The 14,732-nt window shown below is 51.3% G+C and overlaps 1 protein-coding gene across 1 annotated transcript in view; it reads right to left on the bottom strand.

The window, feature by feature from the left end:
* Positions 1-4,173: 4,173 nt before the first annotated feature.
* The window catches only part of BPI (bactericidal permeability increasing protein), a 28,687-nt gene continuing 18,128 nt past the window's right edge, over positions 4,174-14,732 (bottom strand). Inside the window, 5 exon segments of the mRNA XM_079784196.1 lie at positions 4,174-5,378; positions 6,926-7,002; positions 7,977-8,040; positions 11,885-11,927; positions 14,068-14,135. Of these exon segments, the coding sequence (XP_079640322.1) occupies positions 5,340-5,378; positions 6,926-7,002; positions 7,977-8,040; positions 11,885-11,927; positions 14,068-14,135 (291 nt within the window). The 3' untranslated portion in view covers positions 4,174-5,339.

The following is a 14,732-nucleotide window of genomic DNA, read 5'->3' as shown; positions in this document are numbered from 1 at the left end:
GTACAGATGACGGTGTTGGACCAGGACAGCATTTCTTGAATCTTCCAGGGCTCCTGTTTATTTATTTTCAAGTGTATTTTTATTGCAATATAATTGACCTATAAGGTAGGTATATCACGTGTTGATTTGATATATTTATATATCCTATATAATAAAAGCCTAATATGCAAATTGACCGAACGGTGGCATGACCAGTGGAACGACTGGGTGCTATGATGTGCACTGACCACCAGGGGGCAGACTCTCAACACAGGAGCTGCCCCAGCCCGCAGGCCCCAGGCCAGCCAAGGCGGGCGCCAGGGGGGCCCCCACTCACCCCGATTGCCCTGCCAGTCTCCCCACAGATTGGCCCTGATCGCCAGCCAGGCCTAGGGACCCTAACCATGCATGAATTTCATGCATTGGGCCTTTAGTTGTAATATGATGGCCACTGTAGCAAAAGCTGACACCTCTATTCGTTACATAATTATCATTTTGGTTTTGGTGGTGGCAACAATTAAAATCTAGTCTCTTGGCAACTTTAACGTTCATAATACAGTGGTGTTGTCTCTAATCACTCTGCCATGTATTAGATCTCCAGGACTTACTTATCTACTAGTTCTAAGTCACCTTGCACACCATCTCTCCTACTCACCCACCCCCAGTCCTTGTAACCATCAATCTACTCTCTGTTTTTATGAGCTTGGCTATTTAAAAAAGTTCCATTTGTAAGTGAGATCACACAGTCTTTGTCTTTCTCTGTCTGACTTATCTCCCTTAGCATAATGCCCTCAACTTTCACCCATGTGTTGCAAATGGCAGGCTCTCCTTCTCCCTCATGGCTGCAGAGCATTCCGTTGTATACACATGCCACACACTACTGCATGCGGAGAAAAGGAAACTCCCGTGAACTGTTGGTGGGACTGTACATTGGTGCAGCCACAATGCAAAACTGTATGGAGGTTCCGTAAACAATTAACAATAGAACTACCATGTGACACAGCAATTCCAGGGCTGGGTATTTATCCAAAGGAAATGAAAACAGGATATGGATGAGATATCGGCACCCCCATGTTCATTACAGCATTATTCACAACAAGACCGGGAAACAACCTAAGTGCCCATGGATGGGTGAATGGATACGGATGTGGTATATATACACCAGGGATCTTGTTTGAATGCAAATTCTGATGCAGGGGATTCCTTTGGGGGCCACGACTCTGCATTTCTAACAAGCTCCCAGGTGGTGCTGATCTTGGACCGTGCTTTGAGTACAGGGACAAAATGAGCTCCACGTTCGCAGTTCTGTATCTCTGCTCACTTCTATTTTCAGTGCACTTTCCCCTGACGGTGCCCACACTCCTGAGAGCGTCAGCTCTCGCTGGAAGACAAAGATGTTATGAAGACCTGCGGTTCTGGATCTCGGTAGGGTACTTTGGATTTGAGGCTTTAATATTGTTGGCAGCCCCTCTCCTATCTCTCTCTCTCTCTCTCTCTTTCTCTCTCTCTCTCTCTCTCTCTCTCTCTCTCTCTCTCTCTCTCTCTCACACACACACACACACACACACACACACGAGCCCTGAGGCATGTGGATGTACAGAAGAAAAATAGGAATGTTAATGACAATCCAGTGTGGTTTAAAGCTTGTGTATCACCTACTTGGGATGCTAGGGGACCCACTGGAGCAGAGCTGGCCGAATGGATACACAGACCCTCACCCCAGGGGGACCCCAAGGAACCTGAGAACCCTCCCATCTCTCCCTCCCCATCCCCTTTGCCCCTGCAATTGGCAGCATCTGAAATCCCAGCAGTGGCCTCATTTCACTGGGTCTTGATAGCTTTGGGGACCCTACGGAGCTTCTGTTAAAATGAAAATTTCTCAGCCAGAAATTCTTTAATATTTGCCAGAGCTCACTTTATTGGATTCCTTTCCCGGAATTCCAGAGGGCCCTTGCTTTTACAGATGGTGAAACTGAAACCGAGATGGGGAGAAGACTGGCCCAAGTCACACTGTGGGCCAGCCCTGAACCCTGCTTTCTGGCCATCCAGGCAGGCAGCTCTGAATTATACTTTGAGAATCACTGACAAATGGCTTTGCGTCACTATGAATTAAGACGTGAATTCAAATCCTAGATGATTTTGAAAGTAAATATTTACTGAGCACCTATTATATGCCAGGCATTGGGACTGCAACTATAGCAAGTCCTTATAGTATAGAGAGAAGGAGTTATGGGATTTACTCACATTTAGAGCTAACTTTGATTCCTACTTGTCAGGTCCTGGGCCCACAGCTTGCACATATATTTGATTCCCATAACCACCCTGTGAGGTAGGTATTATTATGATTCAGATAAGAAAACTCCAAGCCCAGAGAGTTAATTGCCCAGGTTCACACAGCTGATAAATAGCAGAGCTGGGATTTGAACCGACAGTGTCTGGGAGCGCAGCCCATGCTCATAACCACCATGCCCTGAGCGTATTAATAATACCACCGATTCCTACCAACAACCTCACCCCAAAGACAGGGGCGCAGTTTTCCCTCTGCTTTTCAGAGGAAGAAATAGAGGATGGGAGAGGGTGAGTAACATCTGGACAGATGTGCAGCCGTGCAGAGCTGGGTTGACTTTGAAACTAGGGCCCGGTGCTCCCTAGCCCGAGCTCTGAGTGACCTGGAGCGGGCCACAGCACCTCCCTAAACCTCACACTCTGCATCCGGAAATGGGGACCCCTTGTCTGCTTTCAGAGTCGTGAGGGTTAGATGAGATAATAAATGTGAAGAGATTGGCCCAGGGCTGGGGCACTCATGGCCTCTAACGGGACGTGGCAAAATGCTGAGCACGGTGTTCATCTCCGCACGGCCCTCCCCTCCTCTCCCCACATAGGGCACCCCTCCATCATATTTCATGTCTCCCTCTCCAAAAGGAACCCCAGAGGGCAACACGTAACCCCCAAAGGAAGCTGATGAAATGGTGAGCTTTTAGAAAGCCTGGAGTAGGCAGTTCTTCCTGCTTCTTAACAGCGTTATCGGCATATATTTCACATACCACAGCACGCACCCATGTAAAGTGTACAGTTCAGTGGTTTTTGCTATATTTACAGACTTGTGCAACTATCCCAGTGATCTGATTTGAGAGCACTTTCAACACCCCCCAAGGAAACCGGCAGTCAGCAGGCCCGCGGAGCCGGCACCGCCTGAAGGGAGAAGCTGGCCTTTGTAGGCAGCCTGGCAGATAACTCAGGTTGTCTTGGGGAATGCTCCTCAGATCACACCTCCAAACAACGGCCTATTTCTCAGCCACTAGAGAGAGGTCCCCAGGGCACAGTGTGTTCCACTCACCAGTCCTTAGGTGCAAGAAATACTGCTTTTTTTCCTATGGAGTGGGACAGGGGCTGCCTGAGTGTTTTGCAGAGTAGAGGCTGGGGGGCGGGGAGGCAACTATGTCCAGAGAGAATGGTGGGAGGTGAGGTGAGGTGGGGGAGGCAGGGCTGTGTCCCTGTACTTACCAGCTCTGCTCCCGATTCCAACCGGAGGGGCCTTTTAAAACGTGAACTGGATTGTGCCATTCCCTGCTCCTCTGTGTTGTGTTCCCACCCATGCTCTTCCTCCCAGCCTCACGGGCCGCTTTTCTGTTCCATTTCAGAGCCTCCACTAGGCAAGTGGGAAACGGTGCATCCTCTTGGTGGACAAACTGGAGAAAGGATTTTGTTCCCCCACCCTGACACCTGTTTACAGTGCACAACCAGTACAACTGAACTTGGTAGTTCGGCCTTGCACGTCCCAAGCATCAGACAGACAGGATTTTGACCCCTGGGAGGAGTGGAAAGAGCCTGGGCTCTGAGGGCAGAGGGGGTGGGAATCCAGCTCTGCCACCGGCAAGCTGCTGATCCAGGGAGAGGGACTCAATCTAAGAGGACTGGCCACTTCCCACGTTAGGGGATGAGCGTGCCGTGGGGTTAAATAAAACCGTTCATGTGCTGTGCTTGATCAACGACCCTCCCTTCCCCTTGGCCCCAGAGCCTCTACCTCCATTTGTCAGAGGATTGATGATGTTAGCAGAAGTGTGTCCATTTTTCTTTAAAAACACCTTTTATCAGCCTTTTCATCACTACAAACGCTTTTGTCTATTTTTATTACCGCCAGCCTGGATGAAGTCTGAACAACAGGTTCCTAACTTGTGCCCACCCCCTCCACTCCTGCCCCTCCAATGCTTTCAGAAGTCACAACAAAACATTTTAAAAGCTAAATCTGGTCGTGTCGCCCCACACCCCACTGACTGTTTCAAACTCTTCCTCACCCTTCTGGTCTCAGACCAAGTGTCAGCAGCTCAAAGAGGCCTTCCAGAAACGCTCAATCAATTTGAAATAAAATGCTATTAGCGCCCATCTAACGGCCTGGGACAGCCACACCTGATGTTCCATGGCAGGAACTATCCTGAAGCCCCGGAGGAAACGCACGAAGAGTTCAAGGATGGTCTGGACTGGTGATCCGGCTTCCACGCCAGCCTGGAACGTCACGGGGAAGGGCTAATTGCAGCTGAAAATGCGATTGACTGAAAACTTCAATGGCCTCTGTCCCCTGGCCCAGTTCTGCTTTGGGCCCAATGGCTGGGCAGGAGAGGAGAGCACAGATTAAGGGAACCATCATCCTTGGGCCCAAGTGTGGGGCAGGGAACACAAGGCTTTGCAGGATAGCTGTTCAACAGCGACACCAGGTGGCAGTGGAAGGAACAACAGCCCAGTGGACCCATCTACACAGCACTCTGACATGAGGAAGCGAGACTCCCTCTGGACTCTTAGCCAGTGTCCAAAGAGGAACAATGGCACTTTCTGCTAACAGAGGCATGTGGGGCCCCAAGATAGTAATTAGAAAAATAAAGAGGTGACTGTATCTGTGCCGTACATGGATGCTGCAGGCCATGCTGGGTACAGCCACTGAATGAATGAATGGACATGAAACAAGAAACAATACCATCACACAGAATTCCACATTTAAAAAACCCATGTGTTTCTCTTTTTCGTTCTGTGTGTGTGTGTGTGTGTGTGTGTGTGTGTGTGTGTGAAGCACAAAGAGACATATTGTGGTTACACAACTGAAATGCAATTCCTGGAGGAAACGTCTGGGCAGGCTTAGCTTTGGAAAGAAGCTCATACTCCCTAAAATACACACCGCACACTTTCCCAAGCAACGGGCTCTCCACGCTTAGGTCATTTCTAAACCCGAGTTCAGAGAAGTTTGCAAGGGTCTCTGGGTCAAGAGCTGGAGGGGCCGCCTGGAGAAGGGTGCCCCACGGGCCTGCCAGGAACAGTGTGACCACCCCTCAGCGGCTGGTGTGCCGACCGCCCCAGCACCGATGGCGACTTCAGTTGTAGAGAACATCCGCTCCAAACAGCAGGAAGTTCTAGGAAGAGACAGAACGCTGTCAACAGCTGGAAGCACACCCCTGTGGTGCGGGCGGGCGGGTGGGTTGTTAGAGGAAAACTTCGGGAGAGGGCAGAGTGGGGCCTGTCTGCTGACAGAAAGGCAGGAGTGAGGGGCACTCGGGGTCGCGCCTCTGGGGTCTGCACATCACAACGCCCGTGAACGTGTCGGCAGCTCTCAGACGTGCGGACCCCCAGGCAGCTCCGGGGCCTTCGTTTGTCACCCCGGCCTCATGGCAGCTCAAGGGGGCCCCTGTTCCAGCCAAGGTTGCCAACCCACTTCCCCGTGCTCCTTCCTGCCCTTGACTCAGAACTTGCATAGATGAAGAAATGAAATGGTGCCATGGGGTCATTATTTCCTTTAAGGATGAACTTGGGGAAAGGTGGGCAAATAGGAGCTGTGCTTTCCCTGCTCTCTCACCTACTTTTCCACAGTCTCTTAGCCCTATTAGTTCCCTAGTCTAAAGAGTTGGGGGTTGCTTGGACGTTGGGAATGAGGGAGGGCAAGGAATCTGGGTGATGGGGGTTTCCCATGGGGCCATGGGGTTCTGAGGAAAGACATTGACTAAGGTAAGGAGTGCAACAGGGCGTGATGGTTTTTGCAGAGTGATCAGCTTCGCTGGGACATGCTAGGGCCTCGGGGTGGCATAAAGGTGGCTGCTGAGCCTGAGTTGATGGATGTGACCAGGGAAAGCCCGTAGTGGGGAAGGCAGAGCCTGGGCAGGAACCCTGGGGAACTCCCTCTGGGAAGGAAGGGGAAGCAGGAGGCAGCAAAGGAGACTGAGGCCCCAGGGAGAGGCGGCTGGCAAACAGGGAGAGGGGGCTCTTTGAAGCTAAGAAGAATGCTCCCGAGAAAGGGGTAAATATGCCCGATGCTGCTGGGGGTCAGGCTGAGAGAAGGGCAGGAGGAGGTGGTCCATACTGGTATCTGAATTCGCCAGACACTGACCAGGCTTCATACCCACAGGCGTAGAATGGCGCTGATGCAAATGAAGAGGCATGCAACAGTAATTAAATGCAGCCACCTCAGAAAAGAGGCTCTATGTCACCAAGGGAGTTCTATTTTTACCAAGTGTCGGGTGTGAATGACGCAGCCAACAGTTAAAAGCAGGGACCTGGCCCCGGCCGGTGTGGCTCAGTTGATTAGAAAGGTCGCTGGTTCGATTCCTGGTCAGGGCACATGCCCAGGTTGCAGGTTGGCTCCCTGGTTGGGGTGCGTGTGGGAGGCAACAGATCAATGTTTCTCACATCCATGTCCTTCTCCCTCACTCTCTCTCTCTTCCTCTCTGTCTAAAAAAATCCATTAAAAAATATATGCAGGGACCTGGCTTTGGATCTGGACGTCATTAAGTAGCCATGTGGCATTTCTGAGTCTTGGTCTTCCTTCTCTGTTTATCAAGAGCACCCACCTTCCGGGGTGGCTGTGAGGGTAGAAAGTGCTTGGCCCGGGGCTTGCATAGGGAAAGCTTTCCAGCACCAGGTTGTGGTTGTGGTGGAGACTGGGAGAAAAGCGGCCTTTGGGACTCACCTGGTAAGACTGAAGCACCAGGTTGAAGAGCTGGACGTCGGTGGGCAGCGGGAGAGGGTAGCCCTTCTGCAGCCTCTCTGCAATGGAGGTTCAGGACAGGATCAGGGAGGAGACGGGAGAAGATGGGGCAAGCGGCCCAAGAGAGCCAGGTGGGCGGCCTCCCTGGACTGGAGAGAAACCTGGGACCCTCGCATTCCCGCTTCAGCACCCAAGCTCATGTCCAGGACCTGAGCAGGCCTCCTGACCATGATCACCCTCCTGAGGGTGAGCACCTGCTAGTGGACACCAGGCCCGAGTGGCAACCAGGGGGCGCTGCTCGCATGGGAGTGGACAGCCTGTGGCCATGTGATTGGGGGTATCTGCTTGTGGTTGCAGGAAGCCCCTCAATGTTTAGGAGAAAAGCAGAGATGGGCGGTGGCCAGGGGGCAGCTCCTCGGCCACCACCACATCTGAACTGGAACTCGGGAGGATGCTAAATTCAAACCTGGTCTCCGAGGTCATTATGAAGCTACATGGATCAAGGTGGGAGGATGAGACAGACTCCATTTAATAATTTGTTGTCCTCATTTATTATTTTTAATATTCTAGTCACGTGTTATGTGGGCCTCTCTGTGTGCCGTCGCCCCTGGCTACGCCAAGGTTAGCGGCTGGCTCACCAGTGTGGTGAGCGTAGGACCTGAGCTGAGCCCCTTCCTCCCTGGCCTTCCTCCCAGAGTTGGAGAAAGACCAAGGGCCCTGGCTGCAGAGGTGGGATGGAACCCAAGCTCCACCTCTCACCTGCTCTGTGGCCTGGTCATTTAACTTCTCTGATCTCCTCCCATGGAAGTTGGAGATATTACTAATACCCCACTCCTGAGGATTGGATGGGCACTTAACAAGAATGCCACCCACGTGGAGTTGCATTGTCTTCATTCCTATTCTGGGCCAGGTGCCATTTGAGGTGACCACCCCTCAGCCCCCACAACTGGAGCCAGGTGTTAGGTGGCTCTAGGAACCCTCCCCACTACTTCTCCCAGGACTGAACGTCAGGCGCTTCTGCAAAGCTCCTTACCGTTAACCTTGGGAAGCACAGTAGTGGGCACAATGTAGTTCATGACGGCCTGCAGCAATTCCACCTGGAAACCAGAAGGAGGACGGGACCCACGTCAGGGCATGGAGGCATTTCGGTCTTCCATCACCCTCCCTCCCACACAGGACACCTTCCAGCTGGAAAAGGCTGAGAGACGGACGGATCCAAATGATGTGAAAACTCTGCAGCCCAGTCAAGGTCACGGAAGTGATCTCTAACTCTAAAGGCTCCAGTGGTAACGCAAGTTCTAGACTATACGGTGCAAGGCAGAGGTAAAGATGGTCAGCAGACAGTATGTAAATGTGAAAACGCCCTCTCAGGCACTGCGGGCTGGAGGGCACACTGGCTCACCCTTTCCCCAGGCGATTCAGCAATGCTCATCAAAAGCCTTAAAAATGTGTGTGTTTGGTGGGCTGCAAACATGCCTCTAAGGCATTTATCCTGAGGAGGTGACTAGGATGTGGGCAGAAACAGATGCAAGGATGCTCAAAGAGTGATGAATATAACAAAAGCAATGGAATACTACACAGCAGTAAAAAAAAAAAGAATGAAATTCTGCCATTTGCCACAACATGGATGGACCTGGAGGGTAAATAAGTCAGACAGATAAAGACAATACAGCATGATTTCACATATATGTGGAATCTAAAACAAACAAAACAATAACAGACTCATAGAAACAGAGAACAAACTGATGGTTGCCAGAGGGGAGGGGGATGGAGGGATGGGTGAAAGTGGTGAAGGGGGTTATACTCAATTATAGTGTGATAACTTGGCACAGTGACAGACGGTTACTGGACTTAGTGATCACATTGTAAGGAAAATAAATGTCAAATCACTGTGTTGTACACCTGAAAACTAATATAATAGTGCATGTCAATTATACTGTAACTAGAGGCCCAGCGCGAGATTGAAATTCCCATGCAAGGAGGCACCCCACAGGGGGCCGGGACCCGAACCTGACTCGCAGCGTCCCCTGGCCCCCCTGCCTGTGTCCGCTCCAGGGACGCCTGAGCCGGCCCCTGCCTCTGTCTCTGTCTCCGCTCCAGGCCTCACCTGCATGCACAACCTCCTCCTGTCTGGTTGTGACCATTATGTAGTCCCAGCCTAATTTGCATATTGCCTCTTTATATAGAGAGACTAGAGGCCCATTGCAGGAAGATTCCTGCAAGAACAGGGCTGCCGGCGGGCTTCCCTCCCACCACCACCACCCTTCCCGCCCCCCGCGCTTTCCCTCCCGCTGCCGCCCAGTGCTTTCCCTTCCCTCCCACCGCTGCTGCCTCGTGCTTTCTCTCCCGCCACTGCCGTTGCTGCTGCCCCATACTTTCCCTCCCGCCGCCACAGCCCCACACTCCCCACCTCCGCGCTTTCCCTCCCACAGCCGCCGCCCCCCCCGCGCTTTCTCTCCCTCCGCCACTGCTGCCTCGCTTTCCGCTTTCCCTCCCTCTTCCTTCTATGCTGTCTTTAGTATTCACTCCCCGTCTGCATATGCAAATTAACTGCCATCTTTGTTGGGTTAATTTGCATACTCACTCTGATTGGTTGGTGGGCATAGCGGAGTGATGGTTAATTTGCATGTTTCTCTTTTATTAGTGCAGATAACAATTTTTTAAAAAGCAGCCTACATGTACACATTTGGGGAACCATCCGGAGGACATGGTGGCACTTTGATGCTAGGAAACTACGCAATTGTTATGCATGACATTGTAGATGTATAATTATCATCACATATTCATGATATTTTTTGAGTAAGGAAAAGCGGGCTATAGAAACCACAGAATTTATTTTGTTATTGAGTATGCATAGCAAAAGGTAAGAAAAGATATAGTTTAAATTATTAACTAATGGGGAAATTAGGAAATGGTTTTTATTTTCTTTCATTTGTAAACCTGTAGATTCTGATTGTTCTATAATGTATATGTTTTGCTTTTGCAATGAAAAAAAAAAGTCAACAATAATGTAACACCCTCAAGAGCATTGCCTGTGGTGGTGACATTTACAACTTGTAATTATGCACATTTTTGTTTCTGGAACAATTGAGTCTCCTTTCCCGGGCTATAATTCTCTGGGCTCATCAAACATGGTGCCCTTTTTCCCATGAATCTAGGAACTTAAAATTTTTATTTTCTGCAGAAGCAGCAGTTAGTTACCCACTGAGTCATCGCACTATTGTGCCTTGGCACCAGTAAATCCATGCGAATACAGTGAGGTAGCTTTGAGCCCTTTTTGTTGTTGTTGTAATCTCTCATCAGATGGACACAGCTGGTTGGAGTTCCATCGGATTTGGAGGGACATTGGGACGGTCTGACTTTGGGGTGGCACCCACTTGGTGGGGTATTGGGGCATTTCAGAGATCCAAGGAAATGTTCTCCAGGGGTTCACCGAGCAGCCACGTATAGTAAGGCGCTGTGGACAGAATCAGCATGCTGTGGCTTCTAATGGGAGCCACAAGGGTGATGCTCACTCAGGGCAGCAGTTGAAGAGCATTTGAGCTGCTACTTCCGTGGGCAGCTCACCATCAGTGCCCTCCTTGGGTGAGGGAGGCAGGGGTGTCTACTTAATGATGGCTGGGGATTCCAGGTAGTGGATCATCTACCTGGGCTGGTGAGAACCCTGCTCCTCTCCCTCCCACCTGCCCTTCCCCACCTCAGTGACTCTGCACTCACCCAGCTGCTCAAGCCAAAACTCTAGGTGTCATTCTTCAAGGCCCTTTCCCTCACCCCACATATCACACCTCTCATCAAGTTTTGCCTGGCCTGGCCAGTGTGGTTCAGTGGTTGAGTGACGACCCATGAACCAAGAGGTCACGGGTTGCAGGCTCGATCCCCAGTAAGGGGCGTGCAGGAGGCAGCCAATCAATGTTCATGTTTCTACCTATCTCTCTCCCTTCCTCTCTCTCTAAAGTCAATAAAAACATATTTTACAAAATTAAAAAAGAAAGTTTTGTCTGACCTTACTTCCAAAGTACATGTCCCCAATCTATCATCTTTCTCTTTCTTCCTGGCCTCGTCTCTCCCACGGACACATGCACCCATCTCCCCATTTATTAATGTGGTCTGACCTTGTCCCCAGACTCCATGCTTCTAATCCCAGCCCGGGGCAACTTTCATCAAGGTACAAATCAGATCATGTCACTCTGTATGAAACAGCTCATTGCTTCTCACTGCCCTTCCAACACCATCTACTCTAGCCCAGAAGGCCCCGGGTGAGCCAGCCCCAGGGCCTTTGTCCCTGCTATTTCTTCTGCCTGCGGCAATCTTCCCCTCGCTGGCTCTCTCAGTCCAGATATCACCTCCTCAGAGAGGCTCTCCCTGATCCCTCTGTCTAACCCTCAACCTTCTCATCCCTGTCTACCCCACTTCCATTTGGTTTTTCATAGCACTGATCTAGACTGAAGTAATCTTCCTTCCGTATTGTCTGATTTCCCACTACGATGCAAAGCTCCAGAAGAGGTTGCTTCCCTGTCTTCTTCATGAGCATATCCCCACACCTGGAGCAGCGCCTGCCATAGAGCAGGTGCTCAGTAAAGTAACTCATTTGTTCCTTCAACAGACATTTACTGGGCAGATCTCCCACACCAGATTGTGCACATTTAATCCCAATTAAGCCTCACCATATTAACTCCAGTGGGAAGGATTATCCCTGACGTGTGGGGAAGGGCTGAAGTTCCCAAAGGAAAGTGACTTGCCCAAGGCCACAGTGAATAGGTGAGGAACAGAGATTCCAGCCCAGGTATCTCGGCAACAAAGCTCCTCCCATCATTACCTCACATGCAAATCGCATGCAAATGACCAGTGGCCTCCTGAAATGATGCCATGAGCCCAGTGGTCTTCAGGACCATTATCTCAAGATCAGGGGAAGGAAGGAGCCTCTGAGGGCCTCAGACTCACCGAGAAGGGGCCGATGTCTGAGTGCTTCAGTTCCAGGAGCAGCCTGTGAGAAGGGGAGGGGCGGGTGAGAATTCAGTTACTGGGGAGGGGCGGGTGAGAATTCAGTTACTGGGGAGGAAGGGCCACTCTGGTGAAGGCTGCTCGGTTTTCCCTCCCAGTAGTCATCCCCCTTCCTCTGGTCACAGCCCCCTGATTTTTTCCTTTGGGGAACCACCCATTCTCTACACTGTCAGTGCTGAGCTGGGGGCGGGCTGGCCAAGGGGCAGATTCCACCTCCCTGGCCACAGTGATTGCTTCAGGGATGGCCCTGTGACTCATGGCTGGCCCAGTGAGAGGTGGTCTCAGTGGGAAATATTGGCAATGAGGTGTTCTTTTTTCTCCAGGAAGCTTAGGGAGCTGCTGGTGACATTCTGTCACCGCCTGGCGATAGCCCTCTGGAAAAGGGAGCCAGCATAGGGGATAGCAGAGCCAAGAGACGAGGGAGTCAGAGTCCCAAGGACATCACTTAAGCACCTGGATCCACCCTTGCCTGAAACCTTTGGACTTTTCAATCGCCTGAGCCAATCAACTATCTCCTCTTTACAGCCTTTATGGCATTTTAAATGTGATCTCAGAGAAAGGGAGAAGTAAATGGCTGTCTATTGAAGCCCTATCATTCACCATGTTGAGTACTTTGTCCCAATGAATTCCTGTAACAAATCAAGAGGCAAGGGCCATCACACTCGCATGTTACAGCTGAGAAAACTCACACTCAGTGAGGTCAAACAACCTGCCCAAGGCCACACAGCTAACAATGAGCAAAGCAGGATTTCTAATAACTCCCCCGAGGCCAAGGCTTTTGTTGTCTCCATTACAGCACAAAGTTTGAAAACTCACTCTTGTTCACCAAGACTTAGGAGCCCCAGGACCCCAGCCCTGTGGATTATTTCAGGAAGTCTGTGCTCAGCCATCACCCAGCTGCGTCCTCTCCGGCTCCTCTACCTGAGAGGCCCATGGGAGTTTCAAGGAAAATTAAATCCACCTGTTTCCAAAGCCGTACCACTTCTCAAAAGGATGTCACAGAAATGAGCAGCATGGAGGCCTCAGGGACCGAGGTCAAGGTTAAGAAGGGTACCTCCGTGCCAGGGCGAAGCAGGACCTGGGCAGGAGCCTGGCTCCAGACTCAGTTTAACCGGCGTGAGTGTGATTAAGAGGTAGATGCCAGGTCTAAATGTTGGGGCCATGGCACCTACTCTCTCCGGGTGTCTTTCCTTTTCTTTGTGTCACCTCTATCCCCCCTCTTCCTTCTTTTGTGTCTCTGTCTTTCCCTGAGATGCTCCCTCTTCTGGGTCTTCCCATCTGCCTGACTCTCTATCTCTCTGTCTCTCTTTCTTGATGTCTCTTCCTTTCTTCCTTTGTGTGTGTGTCCCTCTCTCCGAGTGTCTCTCTTTCTCTGTCCTCCAATTTCTGCATTTCTCTTTTTCTGTGTCTCTCTTTTCCTCTTCCTTATTGAGCACTTATTTTTATCCCTTGAAGTGTTCCAAACACAACAACACATATTAATGCCTCATTTCATCCTCACAACAATGCTGCTGTGAAAGAGCAATGCTTGGGCATATTTTACAGCCAGGGGCGCTGACGTTTGGAGAGCTTGTTGCTTACCACGGCGAGCTGCACTTCGAATGCAGGTGCCTGGGCGTCAGACACCACACTCCCACACCTCCTCTGCCGGGGTTCACATGACCCCAGTCTCCTAGCCGGGGAGGGCTGACAGTCCCAGGGATGGGGGTGAAGAAGTTGAAGTGGGTTTTCCAAGTGCCAAGGAAGGCCGGGGGCGTGGGAGGCTGCTGTGGTTCAGTGTGGAGTGGCATCAGCCAGCACTGCCCAGCCATGAGTTGGCCCACAACTGAGAGGTGCCTGGGACGAGGGACCTTCAGTGCCCAAACTGGGACACTCCGGGCAAACTGAGATGGCTGGTTACCCTACGACGTGTGGCCTTGGCAAGTCACTTCAGCTCGGAGTGTTAGTTTCACTGTCCGGGAAATGGGAGCATTGTGCCCTCTGCACACTGTTTGAAGCTTCAATGAGTTGGGTGAACGGGAAAGCAATGGCATAGAACTTGGCACCCAGTAAGGTCATTGCTAGCCCATGGACCCCACGGATGAATGGGCAGCTCCCTCCCCCTGTCCCACGGGCCCACTTACTTGTCCAAGCTGAGCTCCCCCACAAGCCTGTCGGACACGGCGCCGACCTCCACAGAGGCGTTCGTGCTCTGCAAAGCAACAACCCAGGAGGTGAGGTGCTGGCCCAAGGCCTGGGGGCTCTGGAAGGTCTCCACAGCCGGGAGGGCCAGCTTGTGTGTGTGTGTCGGGGCGGGGGGTGACCTCCCTTTTACTTCCTCCTTGTTGATGAGTCCTGGGCTGGGACCAAGTACCATTTTCTCCCCGGCTTCTGAGTCCATGTCTGAGTTCCCAAGCTACTTGTGAGTCGGGCCATAGGCCAGCCCTGTTCTCAGAGCCATTCATTCATTTATCCATTTAATCAATATTTGGTGAGTCAGAAAACCGAGCTTCCTGCCTCAGCGTTCCTGCCCGCTGTCGGCCTGACCTTGGGTGACTCTGTGAGAACCCATTTAATCTGCAAAGTGAGGAAAATGGGTCTCAGTTTGAGACTGCGCAGACCTGCCTGCGGCCTGTGAGTGCCTCCTGGTGGGGAGAAAGTCTGGCCTCACTCCCAGCGGCCAGAGTGGGTGCCACCCAATGTTCGCGGGGTGACACCTTGATCAAATGAATGAGTGCACAAATCAACAATGGAATAAAAACTTGAATAAGTGAGGGATTAAACACACCAATGAAGGAATAAACAAAGA

The sequence above is a fragment of the Cnephaeus nilssonii genome (assembly GCF_951640355.1).
Source record: "Cnephaeus nilssonii genome assembly, chromosome: 11".
NCBI classification, from domain to species: domain Eukaryota; kingdom Metazoa; phylum Chordata; class Mammalia; order Chiroptera; family Vespertilionidae; genus Cnephaeus; species Cnephaeus nilssonii.
This window is presented reverse-complemented; position numbering and strand designations above follow the sequence as displayed.